Source organism: Mirounga leonina, unplaced genomic scaffold (genome assembly GCF_011800145.1).
Source record: "Mirounga leonina isolate KUSES-001 unplaced genomic scaffold, KU_Mleo_1.0 Mir_95, whole genome shotgun sequence".
In the NCBI taxonomy this organism is placed as follows: domain Eukaryota; kingdom Metazoa; phylum Chordata; class Mammalia; order Carnivora; family Phocidae; genus Mirounga; species Mirounga leonina.
The window spans coordinates 24,020,864-24,044,286 of record NW_023270865.1 but is presented as its reverse complement, the minus strand read 5'-3'; the positions used below and the strand labels follow the sequence as shown (position 1 = coordinate 24,044,286).

The following is a 23,423-nucleotide window of genomic DNA, read 5'->3' as shown; positions in this document are numbered from 1 at the left end:
GGTAGAAAATGGTTTTGTTTCTATACATTATCTTTGCGAAGTTAGCATTAAGAAATGTAATTGCAATAAATTGATGTAAAAGCCAGAAATAAAGGGCCTAAAAGTCCCTATAGAGAATCCAGTTTGTCACTTATAAGGGCAGGAAAAGATAATTTTAGACAAGTACAGTAGAACTAAACCATTGCCATTTTCCTTCAAAAATGTGCTGTTGCCTCTCATGTTTTTCTGAAGAAATTGGTTCCTCTGCTTCAAAAGTATGCCGTGAACCATCAAAATAGGTAGAAAAAGATACGCCTTTTATTTCCCCCAGTACCTTTTTATTAGAACATACCAAAGAACAAAAGGGGGTGAGATACAATCCTGTGCAATTGTATTTTCCAGTAAATTGTTGGATTTCTTTTAAGTTTCTGAGCTCTGCATTGAAAATCTGGCCTCTGGCATAAACTTTGCCCTCTTCCTTTTGACATAATGAAGACATCTGCTTGATCATATCCCCTTTCTTCACACAACTTATTTTCCAGATCTCTAAAATAGCAAACACAGAGCCATGCAAGTGCTATTACACAAAGGATGACACTCAAGCTAAACTGGAAGACTTTATTTTCCTCCTAAAGTAGAATCCTAAAGGTTTTCCTTTTCAGGTAAAGGTGGCAGCAAGAGGAAAAAAAAGGAGATAAGCAATCCTTGGCTACCATTTGTATAAGCCTAGTTGTTATTCATTCTGAGAAGAGTTGTACATTTTCTAGGTACATCTCTGTGTTCCTCTTCCGACACAGAGAAGAGTTTTTTTTATCCCCCCTGGATAATAAACAATCAGAAAGCCCATATTTTTGTGTGTGTACCCCTCTGGAACAGCCGTTCGAGTACACACCAGCCACTCCAGCAATATTCTTGAAGGAGAAAAATCTCTTCTTTCTCACATTATGTGCTTCAGTAAGTGAAAGTGAAGATTGGTGGAGACACAGGATGATATACTTCTATAGTGTGAATATTATAATTAAAATGGCTTTACCAAAAAAACCAAAACAAAACAAAAAAATAAAAGAGGGAGAGAGAAATGTGTGGCTATTCTAGATGATTAAACTTCTTGGTACTTGAATTTTCTCAGTAGTTAACTCAGGTGAACAGCCCTTTGCACTAACAAGGACCTGCATATAACTCCCCATAAAATATGGATTTTATTGCAGCAGTGAAAACACTTCTCAGCACTATGCTGACCTCTCCGGCATCCTCCATCTCAAGATCTCCGATAACTCTTGGCAGAAGAATATCCAACTACAGAAGAAGTAATCCCAGCTCTGCAACTGCTGCAGTGCACAACACAGCAATGTCCCCTCTTACTAAATGCTGGGATTAACGCATTGGGGGGCTCCCCTTTTCCTGCATCGGACACCTACGACCAGGCACACTTGATCTGCTCTCCAGCCAGTCTGAGGGAGGCGTTATCCCCCAGATTTGTGCCTGGCCAGCCGTGGAAGATCACCAGCGATCTGCGTCTTCCACATGACTTTTTCCCTGGACAGTGTGCTCCATTTTCGGAGTCCAGTGTTGGACTTTCCTTGCAACCCAAGCATTTCTTTCCCTCTGTGAGCCGGCAGGCATTTCCCCGAACGTGCAAGCTAACAGTTTTCTTTGGCTCCTTCTCTGAGCCAAATCATCTATTTCGCTTAAGTTTTCCTTACTGGGAGCATTCAGGAGTTCTCAAGCTACCTGATTTTCTGCTTCACCCCCTAAAGGCAAGAAATGTAACTCAGCCAAAGCAGTCCCCGCACAGACCCTTGTGATGTGGGCAGGTGGAAATAAATCAAGCCCCAAACGGCTCCGCGGGTCCTGCACGCACCAGCGCCCTTGGTAATTGACCAGCCAACTTTGCAAATGCCGAAGCTCCCCCGGCAGCCTCTGCCGGCCGAGAGAAAAGCAGCGAGTTCTTCCCGGCGGCCCGTTGCTTAAGCTCCCACCCAGCCCCACGGCGGACCGTCTTACCAGAAGGCGGAGGAGCGGCGCCCAGGCTCCCCGGGAACCGGCGCCCGTCGTGGGCAGCGGCGGCAGCGCCGCCTGCGCAGCCAGACCCGCGCGCCTGCCCCGGCCCGGGCTCGCAGGCTGAGCATCCCTCCCAGCCCCGGCGTGCGGCGCCCATCGGGCAGAGGGGGCTCTCTGATTGGCTTCCATCTGCGCTACAGAATTAAAAAAGGGAAGGGCACGCACAACCGCCACCGCCGCCAACAGAGATCGAACCCACCTCTGCTCGCCTTCCTGCGCCCGGGGAAACCCTGCGACCCGCCCGGGTTGCTCCTGCGTCGGCTTCTGCGGTCGCGGGCTCTGCGGTTTGTGCTGCCGCGGCTGAAACTGCGGCTCTCGGGACGGGAAGGTTACGGGCTCGGGAGAGCTGGCTCGTGTGGGCACACACTGATTTGCAAGTGAATGGAGTGGGAGGGAGCGAAGAGAGGAGGACTTTGTTGGAGAGGCCCAGTGCCTGCCCCCGCGCGCCCCCTCCCCTGGACAGAAAGACGCCCTGTGTTTGAAGTCCTGAGCAGTTCGCTCCCGGTAACGCTCCCTCCGCCCCAGGCTTTCCTTCCCTTTCCTCTCTTATTTTTGGGGGTTAGAACATGCTCAGAACTTGTGTGACTCCGTCTGTTTCCTCCTTTGTACTGTCAAAATGCACCTCGCGCTATTATCAGCAACAGTCGGATGTTCTTTTTTTCTTTTTTACCGACCGACCGAGCGGTTACAATTCCCAGGGACCCAGTACCTCGTCGCGCTCCCAGTCGGCCAGCTTCGTGTTACAGCACGCGTAACATGCACACACATAAAACACACCGGGTCTCCCGAGGTAACAATACCGGTGGCTTTTCTACACCACGTAAACCGGCCTTCTCCAGACGCCAGCAGACACACATTCAGACGTGTCTTTCCTTCTCGCCTACCAGGAAGACAGGTTTTTACATAGTCCTGTGATCTCTGTTGCTCTGTCGGAGTGAGCAGCCCCAAGATGTTGTAGCATGAAGCCGTGCTTCCCTGGGCTTGCAGAAACACTCCAAGCCCAATCCCTCAGGCTTGCCGATGACTTAGGGCTGATTCCATCTTTCTAAATGAGTTAATACAAGGATACAAGAGACTTGCAGAAGAGGGGTGGGTAATGATATTCAAGGTCTGCCTAACGGTTTAAGATCTTTCAGGAAAGTTGCCGAAGTAGGATAACCTGTAAATTAAACTCTTTGGTACACATAGCAGTTGGAATAGCTGTATTTACAGTTACAAAAAAGTAATTTCTAATATTAGCTGCAAAAATCTTAAGCGTGCCAAAGTAGTGTTAAGCGAGAGAGTTATGGTTTGTACATAGGCGATGTAGACATGATGGAGCCAGGCACTGTTGAATTAGGAAAATTAAATCTAATTACCACAGTGATTGCACCCAGGGTCAGTAGCATCCCAAACCAGCTGTTTGTGTAAGCTGTAAGTTCATGGGGAGATTTCCATTGCCTGGTGCTCTAAAAACAAAATCCCGGCCACTTTGGCCTCTGAGTGATGAAACTGGTTGGAGGCTGGTCTCCTTCCCAACTGAGCTTTTACTAGAAAATCTTTTGTTTCACTAATAGAAGTTCAGGCATTTAAATAAAGCCAAAATCAAAGTAGTTCCTCTAGGCAATCAGTGCTTCAAAGAAGTGTGCACGGAATGGTTTTAGCACAGATGTTCCACACATGGAAGATGGAAAGGCTCTCAATTTCTTTCTTGAAAAGATCTTCCCCTAACGAAGAACTGCCACCAATTTACAAAGAAAGACTGAACATTTTCTCTTCGTGCAGCTATTTAAACTCTTGTGGAGAAAGGATAGGCAAGAAATCTGCTTCTGATTCATAGTTCATTCCTCAGATTATGAATTTCTTATAAAATTAATTGGAAATACTAGCTTTTTATGTTTGTATAGTACTCTGCTGATTACAAACTCCTTTCATAGACTTATTTAATTCTTTTTCCAACAAGTGGTATGATTTTTCCTCATCAGGACAGAGGAAATAGATTGATGAAGAGATCACATAGGTTAAGTAATATGTCCAAGGCAATAAAACTGATAAGCAGAGGAGGCAGACATATTCCTGGAAAAATTGTATGCAGGTGTGTATGTGTATATATATAAGATATACATACTATATATAATTTATATGTAACATATTATGTAATAATGTACTTGTAAGTATGCCAGTAAAAATGTCACATTTTAAGACTATCTTTTACAGAAAGATATGCAAATTAACTGATTTTTATGGTAAAAGTGGGAAACTAGTGGAGTTGATGTTCTACCCATTGAACAAGTTAATATCTGACAAAGGAAATCTCTAATTGTTTGCAATGTGCTGTTCTTCAAACCCCATTAAGCCACATATCAAAAGGGGCTAAAATAACTACTTTTTATTAGGAATGGATAAACAATCAATTTGCTTCTGAACAGTGGCAGCTTTGAATCACGTAAAGGATGGCACTTTTATACTAAAAAAGGTTTTTTGTGTGATTTTTGAGGATCTCTAGTAACATTTGCCACAATCATTATTAATTTTTCAATGACTAATATTGGTATGGATGCAAATATCCATAATTACTTTATCCCAATTTCAGAGATGAAAGAACTGAGAGTTACTAAGGTTAAATGATTACCTGGTGTTCCATAAGTCCCGTTTGCAGTTCATTCTCTGGCACACCAAAGCACGGTGACAAGTCACAGAAGCTAATTAGAGATAGTTAAACAAATGTGTGTGGGGGGGGCGTCTTTGCTATCATCACGTGGGCTCTTTTTATGAAATGTGAGTGGAAATTCTGCAAGGCCTCTGGAGAGGCCCGGACGCAGACCCCCAGGAGCTACCAGCACCCTGCTTGTACCCGTACTCTTTTCCTCCTCACGCTTCTGCTTGGGTTTTCTCTCTCATCACAACCCTTCCTGTCAGTCAGACCTTCATAGCCGCACTGCTGATGGCTCCTGAGCTTACCTGGTGGAAAGGGAGTGTCTCCCTCTTTTTGCTCCATTTCCAATTTTATGATTGATCTGGCGTTCCGGACGCATCAGCTGGAGCTGGGGCAGGGGGAGGCAGCAGGGTCACCTCCACGCTGGGTCCCCTAGCAGTGGGGGCGTGTCCTTGTGAGCTGGAAGACCTCCCTAAAAGTGTCCCATTTCACCTAGTCTCTTGTTTAGGAATTCAGTACAGCTGAAGTATCTCATCAGCTTTTAGGTTAGTTCATTATTTTATATGCTTCAGTCAAAATTACTTGTACTTCTCTCCTTTACAGCTTGCAAAGTTTCAATTTAAAAAAAAAAAAAGAATCTCCTTCCTAGACCATTACTAAGGATATTAATTTTGATGAGGGATTTTTCAACTTCCACTAAATCTCTCTTCAGATGATTAAGAGGCCGTCTTATCCTTATAATGGGGATGCATATAAATAAATAATTACAAGTTCTCTGACTTTCTTTTCAATAATATACATCTGTATGCAATGATTACCTGGTAAAAACATTTTCATGATCATCAACAATTATTCTTGATTAGAAGAAAAGGTTCACTTTTAAAACCATGCACCTAATTAAGAACCTTGGCATGAGTGGATGTGCTTCCACCCATCCAAATCTTCCATCTAAAATTTACCTTAAGTGCGTTGCTACCAGAAAAAGTATACACGTTATAGTGCTTATTACTTAATATCATGACGTGCACAAGTGAACAGATTTCACTAAGGAATGAATGCCTCATTCCCCCACTCTGCCCTGTATGTATATGTGCACACGAGTGTTCCCCCCCCCCAAAGTGTTTAAGGGGGAAAAAAAGGTTTAACCACTCTGGGTATTATTGAACTGAAACAAGGAGACAGGAAACCTCAATGGAATTCCCCTTTTGTAAGAGCCATAGACATCTCAATACAAGCTAAAATAAATTCACACAAATTTCATGTGCTTATCCAGGTTTTCTACTCCTGGGAGAGTTTCCAATACTGTATTTAAGATGGGTTGGATCCCAGGATGCATTAAGACATTTTTCTCTTGATCATTATGTGTGACTCATCACTATAGGTAGATTACAATAGCCAGGAGATTTCCAAATGCAATAAATGTACAGCAACACGGTGTGATTGACCTACCGGGGACATTTTAGTATTCTGGGAATTTCAGGGTTGTAGAGTAGACTTCAACGTTTTGCCAAATTCTTTTTGCATTTTATTCATGGCTTTGTGGTAGAATCTAAATTTGCCTGATCAGTTATGTACAATCCAAGTTTGGTGGACTGTACTATGGCAATGAAGGGACATGTCCTTGTTCTGAAGAAACAGCCCATTAGGAGAGTAAGTATCAGTATATTTTCTTAAATAACTGGTGTAGACCAGAATAAATTGAAAATCCTACACTTGCATCCAGAGGGTAAAATAATTTCTTTCTTTTGCTAATCCGTCTCCCGATTATAGAAGCACTTGATGGGAGTAGTGGCAGGCTGGAGTAGGAAAACCAATATAATAATGTATGTTCAAAAATATTTTGGGACTTTATAGATTTTTGAGAGCATTAAAATTTTACAGATTTTGTCAAAAAGAAGACAAGGACAGAGACAAAAAGATGATTATCCTCTGTATTGGTATAAATGTTCTTTTTAAGAAGAGACCAGACCTCACCTAGAGCCTTCTTTTCCTCTTTAGGTACCACACTTAAGTACCCTTTTTCTCTTTAGAGAAACCCCTTCTCTTGGGTTTCCCTTGTACTTGGTAAAATACCTGTAGTACTTTAGCTAGACCTCATTGTTTACATATTCTTTTCATCTACTAGATTGGATGTCATTGAATTATTAAAGGTAGAGCATTTGTCTGTTTTGGTCATCATTTTATCTCCTGGTGCTTGAAAGAGTGCTTGGTACCTACATGTATAAATAAGTAGAGATCCAGATAAAATAAAATGGATTTAGTAGACAGAACCTGGAGATGGCACAGAGACTTAAGACCATGTTTATGAACTGAAGGTAATAAGCCTGGAAAAGGGAAGGTTCAAGTAGGCCATGAGCCGTCTTCAAGTACTTGAACAGTGCTACGGAAGAAAATTAGACTGGCTTTTACTGTGATGGAAGCTTCAGTTACTATCAGTTGGTGAAGCCACTGGAAAATATTGCGTTTCACTGAATATAAGACACCCATATTCTCACATGTTAACATCTCTGAAATTATGATGCTGCTTACAATTGACACGGTAAGAAAGCATCATGTCATGGTATAATTGGCAGTGTCTTTTCTTTCTTAATGACACATGAAATAATGGTGCAACTTACTACCATTGGCATCTTAGATCTGATGACATGCAGATGGTAGATTTCAGCTTACCATATGGAAGAATTTTCAAACTATTAGTGCTGTTCAAGATGAAAGGTACTGGCAGCTTCAGGATAGAGATGAAGGCACTCAGTCACAGACTAGACAAACACGTGTTATAAATGAGCTCAAGCATCAAATTTGGGATTGAATGATCTTTTACATCTTTGATAAACTTGAGTTGCTTGAATTTTGATCCAACCTTATTATTTTTGTAGATGAGAAAACAAGGATCACATGCTTTGTCCAAAGTCACACATCTCTTTAGAGGCCAAGACTGGACTATCCATGCCTCCCATTTTCTTTTTAAAGATTTTATTCATTTATTCATTCATTCATTTGACACAGAGAGAGAGAGAGCGAGAGAGGGAACACAAGCAGGGAGAGTGTGAGAGGGAGAAGCGGGCTCCCCACTGAGCAAGGAGCCTGATTTCGGGCCTTGATCCTAGGACCCTGGGATCATGACCTGAGCCGAAGGCAGATGCTTAAGGGCTGAGACACTCAGGCGCCCCAATGCCTCCCATTTTCTAATCCGAATATCTTTTCATTTAATGCTTATCCTTGTTTTCTCTTCAGGCTTACTGCATAGAAAATGGGATATAATATTTTGATAGAAGCAGTAATTGACATTTACTGCATGTATGTGATGGAGCATTTACTTGTTCTTTACATGTATTATTTCATTTAATCCATCGGACAACCTATGTGCTAGGTATTACTATTGCTCTTGTTTTCAGCAGAGGAAATTGAGCAATGGGAGGAAGAAGAATTTGTTCAAGTTCACATAACTAATACGAGTCAGGTTGAAATTCAAACAAGTGAGTTCCTGTACTCTTAATCACTATATAGGGACTTAACAGATTCACAGAATTTACTGTGTAATCTATACACAGTGATGTGCAAATCAAAACCTGCCATAGTCCAAAACTTTTTAAGATAAACATGCTTTGGATGTTACATTACTGTCTTCTTTATTATTTGCCTGAAGGTATCTGGGTAATAGTTTCAGTTCTCTACTGCATTTATGTGCAAACAAAACCTTAAGTGCTTTTGTTAAATTTTAGGGCCAGCAGGAAGCAAAGACAATTTGGTTTTATTCTTTGCCATGTGTGTACCCAACCCATGCCTCCTTCCACTCTCTTCCTATCTGGAAGTACTCTAAAGTTGAGAAAAATCAGTATTTAACTTATTTCCTGACCTCTGTTTCTTATTCATTGTGGGCCCTTGGCCATCTGTAAAGATGCGTTTACTCTTACTGGTCTTTTCTGAGGTGAGCTTTCTTTGTGTGCTTTGGGTCAGTCTTTATTTCTCAAAAAGGAATTCTTCATAGAGATGCAGGCAGAATTCTTGGTCACACCTGAGGTCTTCTCATTGCACCCTGGGAAACTATACTTATTAGCTCTCTTACAAGGAAAAATAAAACTGGAGAAAAAGCTACCCAGTGTCAATTGATAAGGAAAACATTTTAAGGACCTTAGTGAAGTTCATTTTGAAGGTACTTTTTCAGACATCATAATATTCAAAATCTTGAAAATATTCTCAAATACTGGTGATTTACTGAAAAATTGTGTCGTCTGTCTCTTGGCCTTAATTTATTTATCTGTAAAATGAAGGCGTTGAAATAGTTTTCTGCTCCAGTGGTTTCTCTTGTCTTTTCTCTACTTGTTGCTGTTTTGTTTGTGGACACTAGGGGGACAAAGAACAGACCTTTCTATTGAAACTTGTTTTATTAATTTGGAATAATGGCCTTGCAGAACAACCATAGGAAGAACTGATTTTTCTTAGTGAGACATCGAATATTTAAAAACGCCTTTTATTAATTGTTATTAAACTATGTTATGAACTAGTTCTTCTTTGTAAAATTTGAGAATTTATGGAAAACCATTATAGTAGTCCCTCCTTATCTGTGGGATATGTGTTCCAGGATCTTCAGTGGATGCCTAAAACCACAGATAGTACTGAACGCTAAATATACTATATATTTCCTATACATAAATACCTATGATAAAGTTTAATTTATAAATTAGGCACAGTAAGAGAATAGTAACTAATAATAGGTACTAATAATAACAATAGTAACTAATAATAGAACAATTATAACAGTAGGCTATAATAAAAGTTATGTGAATGTGTTCTTTATCTCAAAATATCTTATTGTACTGTATCCATCCTTCTTCTTTTGATGATATGAAATGATAGAATGCCTATATGATGAGAAGAAGTGAGGTGAATGACGTAGTGTTAGGCTGCCATTGACTTTTGTCAGAAGGAGGATCATCTGCTTCTGGACTGCAGTTGACTGTGGGTAACTGAAACCATGGAAAGCAAAACCTCAAATAAGGTAGAAACTACTGTTATACTATTTCTGTAACCAGTAAAGTCTTTTAAGAAAAATCATGTATCGGGGCACCTGGGTGGCTCAGTCATTGGGCATTTGCCTTCATTGGGCATCTGCCTTCAGCTCGGGTCATGATCCCAGGGTCCTGGGATTGAGCCCCGCATTGAGCCCCGCATCGGGCTCCCTGCTCAGCCGGAAGCCTGCTTCTCCCTCTCCCACTCCCCCTGCTTGGGTTCCCTCTCTTGCTGTGTCTCTCTCTGTCAAATAAATAAAATCTTAAAAAAAAAAAAAAAAAGAAAAATCATATATCTCCATAAACATTACCATGTAGGAGAGTTCACTAAGTGCATTAGGAATTTGAGCCTTTTGTAAAATATCACAAGCCACAATATTTTAGGAATGCAGATATAGACATTTAAAGGATATTTTGAGAAATTTTAGTAGTCATCAAAGTTGGTAGTAATTAGTTAATATTTTCAGAAACTAAAGCAACACAAATAAGAAATTTCTAATTACAAACTTGAAAGGAAACTCAATGTTTTATACCTGAAAGAGGTCCATAGTATATAATGATCATTAAAAGCAATTTAGTAGCTAATACTTATTGAACACTTCACTTTACTACATTTCAGGCAATGCATTAAAAGCTTTTATTTGTTCATTTTTTTTTTTTTTAGATTCCACATATAAGTGAAATCATATGGTATTTGTCTTTCTCTGTTTGACTTCCCTTAGCATAATACCTTCTAGATACATCCATGTTGTCACAAATGGCAAGATTTCATTCTTTTCTTTGGCTAATATTCCATTGTATATATACTGCATCTTCTTTATCCATTCATCTATTGATGAACATGTGGGTTGCTTCCATATCTTGGCTATCCAGAGAACAAACTGGTGGTTGCCAGAGGGGAGGTGAGTTGGAGGGATGGGTGAAATAGGTGAAGAGGATTAAGAAGTACAAATTCCCAGTTATAAAATAAATAAGTCAGGTGAAAAGTACAGCCCAGGGAATACAGTTGGTACTATTACCCGACTGTATGGAGACCGGTGGTGACTACCCTTATTGTGCTGCACATTGAGTAATGTACAGAATTCACGAGCCACTGTGTTGTATACCTGAAACTAATATAACATTGTGTGTCAACTAGACTTCAATAATAAAAAAAAAAGCTTTTGTTCATATTCTTCTGATTCTCTCAATAACTCTGTGAAATAGCGACTTGATCTTGGCCATGAGTAAATGGAGATTCAGGGTTTCATTACCATGCCTGTTCCACTGCTGGCCAGTCCGCTTCGCTCCTGTACGTGCTCTTACCAACCAACTATATCCCTGCCCATTGGTAACAGCCTACGCAGATTCTCCTCTCTTAATTATAAAATGCTTCATGTTTATTACTGCTTTGCATGTTCCCTCAAGTTTTTTTTAGTAGAGGGTGCACATGTTGTTAGCTTTTGTGTTTTCAGGCAGAGAAGGCAAACTCAGAGAGGTTACGAGTCCTGAACAAGAATTAACAGTTTGACTTCAACAGAATGCATTTAGAAACAAGAGTATTTTATCTTCAACTATTAGAACCAGAATCTGGAATGGAATGACATTTCTACTTTCTGAGCTCTTGATTTTGAAAAGCTTATGCTTATAGTCTGGTTGTCTCTAACTTAAAGAGAAGACCCTAAAATTCTCAGAAAGCTTGAAATTCCCATTTTTGAACATCAGTAATCACCCCATTTATCAAATGCCTATTATGCCAGTGCTTTTTAAGTTGCCTCGTTTGATTCCTCATGATAACTTTCTAAGGTGACTATTCATACCATTTTACAGATGACTAACATGAACCTCAGAGATATTAAATAACTTACCTGAGGTCACACAAGCCAGCAAACAGTTGAATTTGAACCCACATCTTAAGTATGACTTAACATACGTAATGAGGTTCAAGGTATCATATTTGTTTGAAATGGTTGTGGTCACACTCTCTATTCTTAACTATAAATGTGACCCAAGTTGCAGCTGTAAGCCAGGAAGCCTGTGGCTTTATGTGGATGTGAAGAAGTATATGCAGTAGAAGAGGAGGATAAAGTTTCTGTCAGTTTATTTTGTAAAGTGCGATAATTTTTTAGTGAAGAGTAAGAGCTATCCTATCCCTGGGGTCATTGGCTCTGAGCAGTGAATCATGGTCATTGGAATGCAAGCCCTGTCTACTGGTGTGGTAATATCTGGTTGGTCTGTTAATGTTCCCACCACCCCCAGTACTAGGTGGTAGACTCTTCCTGTCTCCTGCCTGATCCCCACAGCTCAGCCCTTTATTTTTAAAAGTTCATTTCACTTTTCATTCATTCATTTGAATATAATAATTGTTTAAAGTGGGAGGAAGGAAGCACAAAGCCTGCCTTCCTCAGTCCCCTCAGCCTCTTTAGGATGCCCCTGGAAGACATGGGGAGGGGGAGGGGTGCATCTGATAAGATTATGTAGCAGTTCAAAATTAAATTGATGATCCTTCTTCAGAGGGTTTCATTTTAAACAACTAATGATACACATAAAGTTAGACCGACAAATAGTACATGTTGTAATGTCTCTGTACTACTTTTAATTTTTTTTTTTGTTGGTATTTTTCATCTGTCATCATGATAGTTTGTCCATGAGGGTTTTGGATAAGTACATGCAAGTTATACTGTGAGCTTAAATTTTGTAGTAACATTGGCTATTTTTATTTGTGCATTTATTTACATGTGTATGTAGCTTTCATCTAAGTTTTATTGAAACTTACTTAAAACAACATTTTGCACTGAAAACTTGTAGGTTTTGTTTGTTTGTTTGTTTGTTTTTAATTAGGGGCAAAGAGAGAGGGAGAGAGAAAATCTCAAGGAGGCTCCATACCTGATGCAGGGCTCGATCTCATGACCCTGAGATCATGACCTGAGCCGAAATCAAGAGTCAGACACTTAACTGACTGAGCCACCCAGGCACCCCGAAAACTTGTGATTCTTTTTTTTTTTTTTTTTAAAGATTTTATTTATTTATTTGAGACAGAGAGAATGAGATACAGAGAGCATGAGAGGGAGGAGGGTCAGAGGGAGAAGCAGACTCCCTGCCGAGCAGGGAGCCTGATGCGGGACTCGATCCCGGGACTCCAGGACCATGACCTGAGCTGAAGGCAGTCGCTTAACCAACTGAGCCACCCAGGCGCCCAAACTTGTGATTCTTGAAATGTGACTTGTTTCATGGATATGTGTAGTCAGACTCCACCCCCACTACATGTCACTCCCCTGTTTCTGCACTTGGGACTTTCCCATAAAATTCTAAATGCGGCAAAATGATTGGGGGAACTTGAATTATCTGCATAAGTATCCCAAGACTACATTTAACTGTGATGTTCTAGTTTGACTCCTTACTACCTCTTCCTCCCTTTTCCTCTCTCTGCTCAGAGAATCTAGGCTACCCAAAAAGAAAATGATTATGTGATTATGATACCAGAGAAGAGTAGTTATGGTGTGTCTTACTAGAACATTTTTGGGTACATATCTTACTCCCCTAGCATTCATATCACCCGTGATTACAAACATACAGAGTTCTTGACGATCGATTGAACATTAAAAATACAAGATCCTTATGCATTTCTAAATGAAAATCATTAGAACAGGCTATTAATAATGGCAGAAAAGTACATAGCCTATCCGATGAAACATTTAAATTCGTATTTTTCTGGTGCAAGTTTTTACGGTCGAAACTGTATGAGAAATATGACTTAGTTCACACCTCCTTTGAATCCCTCTGCATGTTGCTGCCTCTGCAGCGTTTTACTAAAAAGTTACAGTGACTTCAGTGAGATTCTGTGATAAGCTGAACTCCTCACAGCTTGATCCTTTTCTGACTTTGTAGTGAAAACCACTGTTGTTGAGTGGAACACAGGTTGCTGGTTGCTCTGCTGGACCTGGCATTCGACCCAAATGCCTCATGTTTATTCCTTGCTGCCTTGTGTCTGCATTTGATTGCCCTTCTGCTGCATGCCTCTGAATATATACTTGGGTGGGATAATATGTTGGGGTTCAATATCTAAAAACAGAGCTTAGTGGTCTGGATCTTCCCATAGAACAGATTTCCTGGTTTGTGGTTCACCCTCTCAGAGTTGAGACTGATGCAAAGATGCTGATGGGTTTTAGAGACTGGCCTCTTGGGATGTGGCAGCTTGCCATGATGCCATCAGTTGAGACTAATGATTGTACAGAATTCTCATGAAGCAGATGGCTACTAACCACAATATTAATATTATTTTGCTTTGTACATTTAGAAAAAAATCATTTCCACAGTTGCAAAGAAAAACCCCGTTTGGATTTTATAAAGAATGATCTGCAACAGAAGTAACATGCTGTCAGGACCTGTTTTATATGCTTTCATTATCAGTGACAAATTGTGATATTAATTCTATAGCAAATTTGTGCTTGGGATTTTAGCATTTCTCTCAGCCATTTCCTTCCTCTGCATAGCTAGCTGTAGAATAAAATGCTGTGAATTTTACCTTGGAGGGATTGACAGCTGGATTTAAATGTTACCTTCATAATTTGCTTAGAGATACTGTTGTTTATAAATTTGAGGAGTGGATATTCTTTGACAGGATTCAGAATGAAGTCTGGGTTTGAGGTAATTGCTTAGATAATCCAGGTAGCAGAGACACTTCTGCTTGGATTCTCCCAGTAATGTAGCCAAAACAAAAGAAATTTATTTCTGTTTGAATTAGTCAGGTAATTACTTCTGTGCTCTGCTCTGCTTTGCTGATGACATTCTGGTTTGTACGTGTTGGGAGAGATGATGGTACAGTCAAGTTTGTGTTGATGGAATGGTTGTCCTGTGACCTGTGTATTTCAGCCATGGGGTGCCAGTCATGATTTTATTTTGATCAGTGGTCTGGACCTTCTATAATGCTATTTTCAGGATAACTCACAAAGGTAACTCAGGAATGCCTAATATTAGGGCATTAGGGAATTTAGCATGACTTTGCCTCAAGCACAAGAATTTTAAAATTTGGAACACAAGAGTGAAATGGGACACTTGGCAGTGGTGTGTGCCAGTTTCCTGCTCATCTGTCAAACAGTTGTGAAGCCCAGCATAGGCAGACACAACTCATTGTGTGTGTGTGTGTGTGTGTGTGTGTTTTAACACACCAGGTGTTTAGAAATGGTTTTTTACCTGTTTGGTTGTTTGACTTTCTTATTCTTGTTCTTAAAACAATGTAAAAAAGGAAGGGGGAAAAAAAAACCCCTGTTTTTTGGATCTAGTAGGCTAATAAGAGAGACATAAAATGGTAAACAGGAAATGGCTAATGAATAAGAAAATCACATCTTTTTTTTTGGGAGGGGGGTGGGGAAGAGTTGGTAAACAGACATAGTAAGGGATGAGAGTCATAGTCCACTTAGAAGGTCTATTTTGAACTCTTGAGAATTTATTCCAAATCCAAAACAAGAAAAGTAAAGGCTTACTCAGTATCCAAGTGATTGTTTCTTGACAAACTATCCTTAATTATACTCGACATGTAGTTTTTGATCACTTAGCAATTTTGCAGCAATAAATTAAAAGGACAGAGGGTGACATGATGTTAGATGGAAATTTAATGGCAGTGGAAATGACAGCTGACCTTGAGTGGAAAGATAACAACCAGCACCGCAGAAGAGTAGACGCTGACGGGTATGATAGCAGAAATACCATGACACGTCCTCAGGAAGATGGCTCTGCAGTTTGAGAAAAGTTAAATTATAGGCACTTCCCCTTAGAAAGCCAGGACTGGTTTCTTTTAGAAGCTGATGAATGAGTTGATGATGACATTTGGCATATGAATAGGTGTGCTTCAGTAATTTGGAAAATTCATTTATGTGGAATAGTGGATTCCCAGTGATGCAGTTCATTAGGTGTCTTTGCATTTGAGTTGGGTCATATCAAGTCAAATACTCTATCCCTCCCTGGGTAGTAATGATTCAAGGAATACCGGTGTGGGTCAAATATCTGAAATTATTCACTTGGCGCTTCATTCCTTTGGGCCTTGAAGGCATTTTCATTTCCATTAACCTCCTTATTTAAATTAAAATGCCTATAGGTCAAATAACTGTACCCTGGTAATCCATGGGAATTACATTTATTAGATTACTCTGGCAGCTAGATACTGTGAGAATTTTATGCAGGATGGGCACGTAGTGATTTCTTGAGCTAAAACTATCTCCATATTTTGGATATGGAGGAACACACTTTGAAAGCAAACTCAGCTTCTTTCAGTTCTGTAACACAGCTGCTCAACTTTCCTTTTCACCTTCCTAAGGGATAGATATCTAGGCTTGATGCCCTGGAAACTCCACCCATGGTGCTTGCTGTAGCTGACGAATTACTTGGTCACTCTTTTTTGACGACACAACAAGCTTGCTGAGTTAATGATACCTACAACTGCAAAAATAAGTTTTGCAATTAAATGGCACTTAGTTATATGCAAGGAAAGCTCAAGGAGGATTGGCAATGTTGTATAAGTTAGGTGGGAAAATCATAAACATATGCAGTTCCAGCTAATATATACCTATATGGGCCATGATGCTTCTGGTGGGTAATAAGGAGGGAGAAGAGATGGAGGCCTCAGAAGGGGTTGCGGGGAAGCTGTGGCTGTAGCAGATGTGGAAATCAAGCAGACTACTGTCCAGGTGGCCCACCTTGGAGGGATCACCGGTGGTCAGCACTACTAACCTCCTTCCAAGTGGAAAAGCATTTTGTAGGAGGATTGCTTAGCTTTAGGGTATCAGCCATCCTAGTTTGCCTTGGATAGTTCCAGTGTATGCCTGTTTTACTGACTTAATTATTGATAGGGCCTTATTTTACTGTCACAATGTTCTGGATGGGGCGTTAAATAATTACATGGTTTTTTTGGAGTAAAACAGAAGAGAAAATACAAAGCCTATTTTGGAACTGATCATTTACAGATAACCTTACTCACAACCTCTTACTTCCTTACAAGTGAAATAAAAATGCACCTGACAGTCGTAAGTCTAGTTTCCTACCCAGTAAAGAAATGACATCAAACTCTACAGCACCTTCAGCCTTCTCCCCCTACTGCCTTTATGTTTTATGGAGCTACCTATGTTCGCTGTGAAATTGAGAATAACTAGGCAAAGACGAACATTTCGGGTGAGAAATGTAGAAATAAACAATGCTGCACTTCTTTGTTTTTTTTCCAGAGTGTATTCCAAGTCTATTCCAAAAGGAATAGGAGGGGAAAAAGTGAAGTCCTTAGAATTGGTCCAGAGGAATGTTACTGTTCCCAAACCATCAGCCTGCTGCTTCTGCCTGAGTGGTGCTCCTGCCCTGCAAGCCTACCTCATACCACCAGCTGGGGAGGCCATTAGAATGAATTTATCGTCCTTTGGTAGTCATTAACACCAACCACAGTGGATGGTAAATTTTTTTACACTCTTTATGAATGGGTCTGGAAAGCAGTTTCAGAATTTTTCAGTGGCTTTTGGGGGCAGTATTCATTATACCAGGGATATCCATACAAACAAGAAGAACATGAAGGTCTGTCTCTCAGCAGTCACAGAGTTGCTTTAGGGTGTTTCTGGTGTTAAAAATCCCTATTTACTAGTTTTATTTTCACTCTCTTGTGTAACATTAGTATTCTTTTACCATTTGCTTTTGGGATATGCTAGTTGTATACCTTACCCTTGGTGAAGGCCATTAAGAAATTTCTGAGTATCATGCTTGCCTAATTGGACCAAATCTTGCATTTTTGGTGTTTGTTCGTTACCTTCTTTCTCTATGTTTGCTTTTTTGTCCCTACCATGAAAACACTCTTGGGGCACCTGGGTGGCTCAGTTTGTTAAGCGTCTGCCTTTGACTCAGGTCAGGATCCCAGAGTCCTGGGATTGAGCCCCGCATCCGTCTCTCTGTGAACTGGGGAGTTTGCTTCTCCCTCTCCCTCTGCCTCTCCTGTGGCTTGTGCGCGCGCGCTCTCTCTCTCTCTCAAATAAATAAAATCTTAAAAAAAAAAAGAAAACACTTAAAAAATTTTTTTTAAATTTATCTGACGGAGAGAGAGAGAGCACAAGCAGGGGGAGCTGCAGAGGGAGGGGGAGAAGCAGACTCCTGGCTGAGCAGGGAGCCCGATGCAGGACTCAATCCCAGGACCCCGGGATCATGACCTGAGCCGAAGGCAGCCGCTTAACCAACTGAGCCACCCAGACGCCCCCAAAAGAAAACACTCTTGAGGAAAAGTTTGGGGATCCAACAGGAGGATTCCACAGGCCATACTATAAACAGCTAGGGAAGTATGGCAGGAGTGAGGAGGGCACATGAAGTGTGGGGTGATATGAAAAGGAAGAACTTAAGACAGTGGAATGAAGAAATGCTGTTTTTAGGACCCCAATCCTGGGAAGAAGGCATGAAGAGAGCTGAGGGTTCATGGAATATTCCAGTAAGCAAGATATGAGCATGAGCCCTCATCAGAAGTGGCATGTGGCCAGGATCTGAAGACTGATACAGTATAGATGTCTGGATCTAAATTCTAGCATCTCTCCCTAATAGCTGTTTGACTTTAAGCAAGTTTCTTAATGTCTGTCTGCTTTAGTTCCATCTTACACTGGGGATGGGTGTACTATTTAACAGGGTTGACTTAAGGATTGTGTGAATCAATCTATGTAAAGAACTTGGAAAAATCACAGGCACATGAAGAGTACTGATAATGTTAGTAAACGTCAGTTCCCTAAAGAGACTCCTGGCTGTTGATTTTTGTCAAGATTCTCTCCCTACAGCTGTGTAGAGTATAACCAAAAATGGCTAAGCCAGGAAGGACTTAGTTAATGGGACTGGGAGCAACATAGCCATGAAACACCAGCAGCCTTTCTCGGTAGCAGTGTGGATTCTCAACCAACTGGCTTGAACTCAGAATTCCCTTCTGGGCCAAAGCAGAAAAGAATGCTGAACGATTACCACATAAAATGGGACAATGATGACCAAAAGTCTAGATGTCCACTGGGGAGTATCAATTGGTCCTAAAACAATAATCTCCTTTTGATGATAAGTGCTAGGAAAACAGAAAGTACCTCATCTCTTCTTGTTTTCTTATAACTGTGTCCTTAAGGGTGGTGTTTAGCAGTGGGAAGAGTGTGTTACCTCTTTGCCGTCAGGGATAAATCATGCCCTGTAACTGAGGTGTCTAAAAATACCATTTGATTATCTTCTTAAATTTAAAACATCTTGATTACTGGTTATCCAAGTATACCAGACTCTCCTATTTGTAGTATCAGTACTCAATAAACTGGCCTTTATTGAGTGTATCTATGACTGTGCTAGGGATAATGGACTTTTAAGACATGGTCTTGCCTTCAAAGAACTTTTGATCCAGTTGAGAAATAAAACTGCAGTTCAAACCAAACCAAACCAAACCCCTCAATCCATTCATCATATATGTTCTGACAGTGCAGCCCTTCCTTTCTTACTTGTCTTAACTCACCGGTGTTGGAACACAAACACCTAGCACTGGCCTTTGGCTCTGCGTGCAATGCAGTAGGTTCCCGATAAACCTAAACTAGTCACTCCCTAGCTTAGTCTTGCCTGAAAAAAAGACCTTGTTTCTGTGTGCATGCATGATTTGTCCTGCCCTTACATACCACTTTCATATCTGAAATCTTTGCTTAAGCACTTTTCTCATCCCCTTGATTTAGTTGTAATTTTTAAAGCCTTTTTAAAAAAAAGTTGAGGTCATCTATGCCAGGTGCCTATTGTAGTATGTAGGACATAGAAAGTGGTCGATGAACGTTAATTCAACCTGTTAATATTATAAAAATAATAATATTTTTGTTCTGCATTTCCAAATCATTCTTTTCACTCCTGTGACATAGTCAAGTCCACGTCCACTTTATGCATTTATTCTTACATTAGGGAAGATGAAAACAAAAATGTAAAGCACGAGGAGGAGGGTCATCCCTCTCTATCGGGACAGGAGCATGGACTCGAGTAATATATTCTGTGGAGCAAGAGTAAAAACAATAAATGTCCCGAATAGACTTCCCATTAAGCAGGTAAAATTATTTTCCTATTTTCATAGCTTTGTATTTGAAGCGTTGTATTTTATTTATAGTATAAATTCTGTGCTCTTTTCGGTAGATGCTGCTGCTTGTGCTGAGCAGTGGTTACTAAAGACTATTTTCCACCCACCCCCATGTTGTATACTCCTGGTACACAACCAGAGCTTTCTTTCAGTTAACCTGCTTGCTCCTTTCATAACAGCATGGAGCTTAAACCTTGAAAACCTCAGATTTATACGTGGTATCATTTATTTGTGTAGTCTTTAAAAATAGTCTTCCTGCATGAAGTAACTTTTGCTTATTTCTTTGAACTTAGTTTTCTATAAATACACCATGGCTGAGTTTGGATTTTCATGATTCTTGCTCAAGTTTGGGCTTTCTTATCACGGGCAGATTTTTTCTTTCTCTTGGAAGATTTAATTACATTGTATCAGTAATTTCAGAGGGCTCCTTTGAGATGAGCTAAGGAAATAATACATATGGTTCAAAAATTTTTTTTTTTTTTTTTTAGAGAGAGAGAGCGCACGTGAGTATGAGCAGGGGGTTGGGGAGGAGCAGAGGGAGAGGGAGAAAGAGAATCTTAAGCAGACTTGGTGCTGAGTGAGGATCCCAGCATGGGACTCAGTCTCAGGACCCTGAGATCACGGCCTGAGCCGAAATCAAGAGTCAGACACTTAACTGACTGAGCCACCAAGGCGCCTTCATGGTTCTACATTTTTAAGTGGGTAATTTGTTATAAGATTGTGACCATAATGGGTGCCAACCATTCCTTGGAGGTTTCTGGCACTAGTTCAGTTCTATACACTGAATGTCATCAAGGTGCTCCTGACTGGTGGAAGTTGAGGGCCACCTCCCCTTTCTACCGTGGTCTTTACCAGTTTTGATTCTCTTGGTGCATCCACTTGACTGCTTTGGATGGTACAGTGACAACTGATACACAGGTCCTTTGGCTTTTTCTATTACAGCATCCACTAGGGAGACCAGAAAACTACTACTTAGGATTTCATTTAAAACTTGTACTAATTGTTACAGTATCTTTTAATTTCATCAGAAAATGAAATTAATTCAGATTTTAAAAATATAATTAATCTGAAGATCTTTTAATTTCATCAGAAAATGAAATTAATTCGGGTTTTAAAAATATAATTAATCTGAAGAAGAGATATGAAGATAGATGATAAATATTTTCTCCCCAGTTCAAAACGTGCTCTCCCTTCAAGATTAAAGATTAACTCTGGCTACCAACAAACAAACAAACAAACCAAAAACCCAGAAGATTTTGTTCTTTTCTTTTACCTAGAAGACTGGTTTATCTTCATTTGTGTTGGTTGGCAGTAAAACCCAATCCCCAGCAAGATGAAATACTGGTAGATAGTCCTCAGGAGTAGTTCAGAAAATTTATCCTGTTCAGACCTCGTATCTTATTTAGCAGTACCGCCAGTATTCCAAATACATACTCTCTCAGCACTGCACAGAGCCCGAGACTCTTCGGGCTTCTATTATTTTATACAACCATCATTTTTTACTGTCCATTCTGGATGGACAATTAACCACTTCACTGAACTTTTATCTAGGTCTGAAGAAGAGAAAAAAGGTCAGTTATAAAAACTTTTGTAACTTGGACCTTTGGTTATTATAACCCTCTGTCTTCTGTGAGACAGTCATGGTAGGCTTTTTAACTCTGAATCTTTTTTTTTTTTTTTTTGTATGCCTTATTTATGTGAAGTAAGCAATGTAAGGTTCAAGAGAAATGGAGACAGAATAGAAGTTAGGGGTTATCTGTGATTTGAGCTTTATACCTGCATACATTAAATAATGATACATTCAATAAGAGAGATTAGAATATGAAAGCAGGAGATATAAAAAATATCTGTATATCTGTTCTGTGCAATTTTTTCCATATCCAAGACATAGACTTATATTTAGAGGAGAACTTATAAATCATCTTGGAGGATATTGCATTTGATGCAATGTCTGTATGGGTGACCAGTTGGCTTGGCAATGATAGATGGACTCACACAAGTGGGTCCAGTGGTTCAAATGTAGTTCACTTTGGCAGTGACTTGAAGTCTTTATGAACCAGTGATTGTTCAGCCACCTGAATGAAATGAATTGGTCTCTTTCCTAGTGAATAGCTGTCCATGTCACAAGACTAGAATGTAACCGGTACTAATTGTCTCCCTGGTTGATACTTTCAGAAACAGGGTTAAAGAGGTCATAAGGAAGGGTGACAAAATGCTCTGTCTTTTCACACCATCGCTCATTTATTGAGCTCATTGTACCAGGTCATCCCATCGGCTAGGCAGAGAGGAAGAAACCACTTATTGTTGCAACCTGAGTTAAACTGAGCCTATATTAAATGACATGTCTTCAATTCTCTTGATTATCTCTGTGACAAAATCTTTATATATGCCAAATTTAGTCCAACACCTTCACCCCTGGTGGGGGTACAAAGGAAAAGCGTGTTAGAAAAGAAAAATAGTCTTTAAAATGACAGATGCTTCTGATCATTTAGAGCAAAGTCCAGATTTGAAAGAGTCATGGAATTAGCTTCATAGTTTCTTTATAATTATATCCTACTGTGTTGGAGAGTTGATTTAAAATTTACTCTCATCAGTGCTTGTCCTTCAGGACCCATTAGAATATTTTTTAACATTTTTGTTCTACATAAATTGAAGTCCAGAAGAATTTTCCCTGGATGGGAAGAATTAATAATGTGAAGATGTCAGTCTTCACTAAATGAATATAAAAATATAATTCAATCCCAATCAGCATCCAAAAAGTTGATATTAAAATCCATAGGGAAAAATTCCAAGAGAATTAATAATAATGAGGTACACACAATAATATTGAAAGAGACAGAAGAGTTACTGCAGTAAAATAATACGAGCTTGGAAGTTAAATAGACAAGTGGATCAGTGGAACCCAGTGGGACTGTGGACACATACACACATCCCCACATATGGAAACTTGGTATTTGTTAGGCATGGTATTTCAAATCCATGAGATGTTTGGACAATTAAGTATTCAAAAGCAAAACACAAAATTGGATTCCCTCCTCATGCTATACACGAAAGAACTACAGATGGATCAGAAATCTAAATGTAAAAATCATAAAAGTTTTGAAGAAAATGTAAGTTTGGAGTAGTATTCTTAAGTAAGATTTGGAAACCAGAACGCATAAAGAAAGCACCCTTGTGCTTTGAGTACATTAAAATTCTAATTTCTGTAAAGGATAGCAAATCCAAAGTTAAGATACAAACAGGTAATATGAAAATATTTGTGCCATATGTAACAGGTGTAGGTAACAAATATTCTTAATATTTGTAGTTCTTCCAGTAAGTGGAGGAGAAATATTAACCTCTTAATAGAAAAATGAACTAAGGATATGAACAGACAACTCAGAGATGAGGAGCTGGAAAGGACTGATAAACATATAAGAAGTCATTCAACTTAAGTGCTAATTAAAGGAATGAAAATTAAAACAGAATACCCTTTTTTGGCTATTAGATTTGGACAATATAAAGAAAATGGAAAACATTTGTGCTGTGCTATGCTAAGCAATGCTGTGGCATGAAAATGACTTTTTCTTACATTATTGTGTTAAAGGGAATTTATTAAACTTTTGGAGATTAGTTTGTTAATAGCTATTAAAAATTCAAATGCACATCTCCTAACCTAGAAATACCATTCTGAGGAATC

The 23,423-nt window shown here is 39.7% G+C and overlaps 1 protein-coding gene across 1 annotated transcript in view; it reads right to left on the bottom strand.

Moving 5' to 3' along the window:
* CDH6 (cadherin 6) overlaps positions 1 to 2,682 on the bottom strand; it is a 125,626-nt gene extending 122,944 nt beyond the window's left edge. Inside the window, exon 1 of the mRNA XM_034998864.1 lies at positions 1,984 to 2,682. Within this exon, the coding sequence (XP_034854755.1) occupies positions 1,984 to 2,169 (186 nt within the window). The 5' untranslated portion in view covers positions 2,170 to 2,682. The remainder of the gene's footprint in view (positions 1 to 1,983) is intronic.
* Positions 2,683 to 23,423: the final 20,741 nt, after the last annotated feature.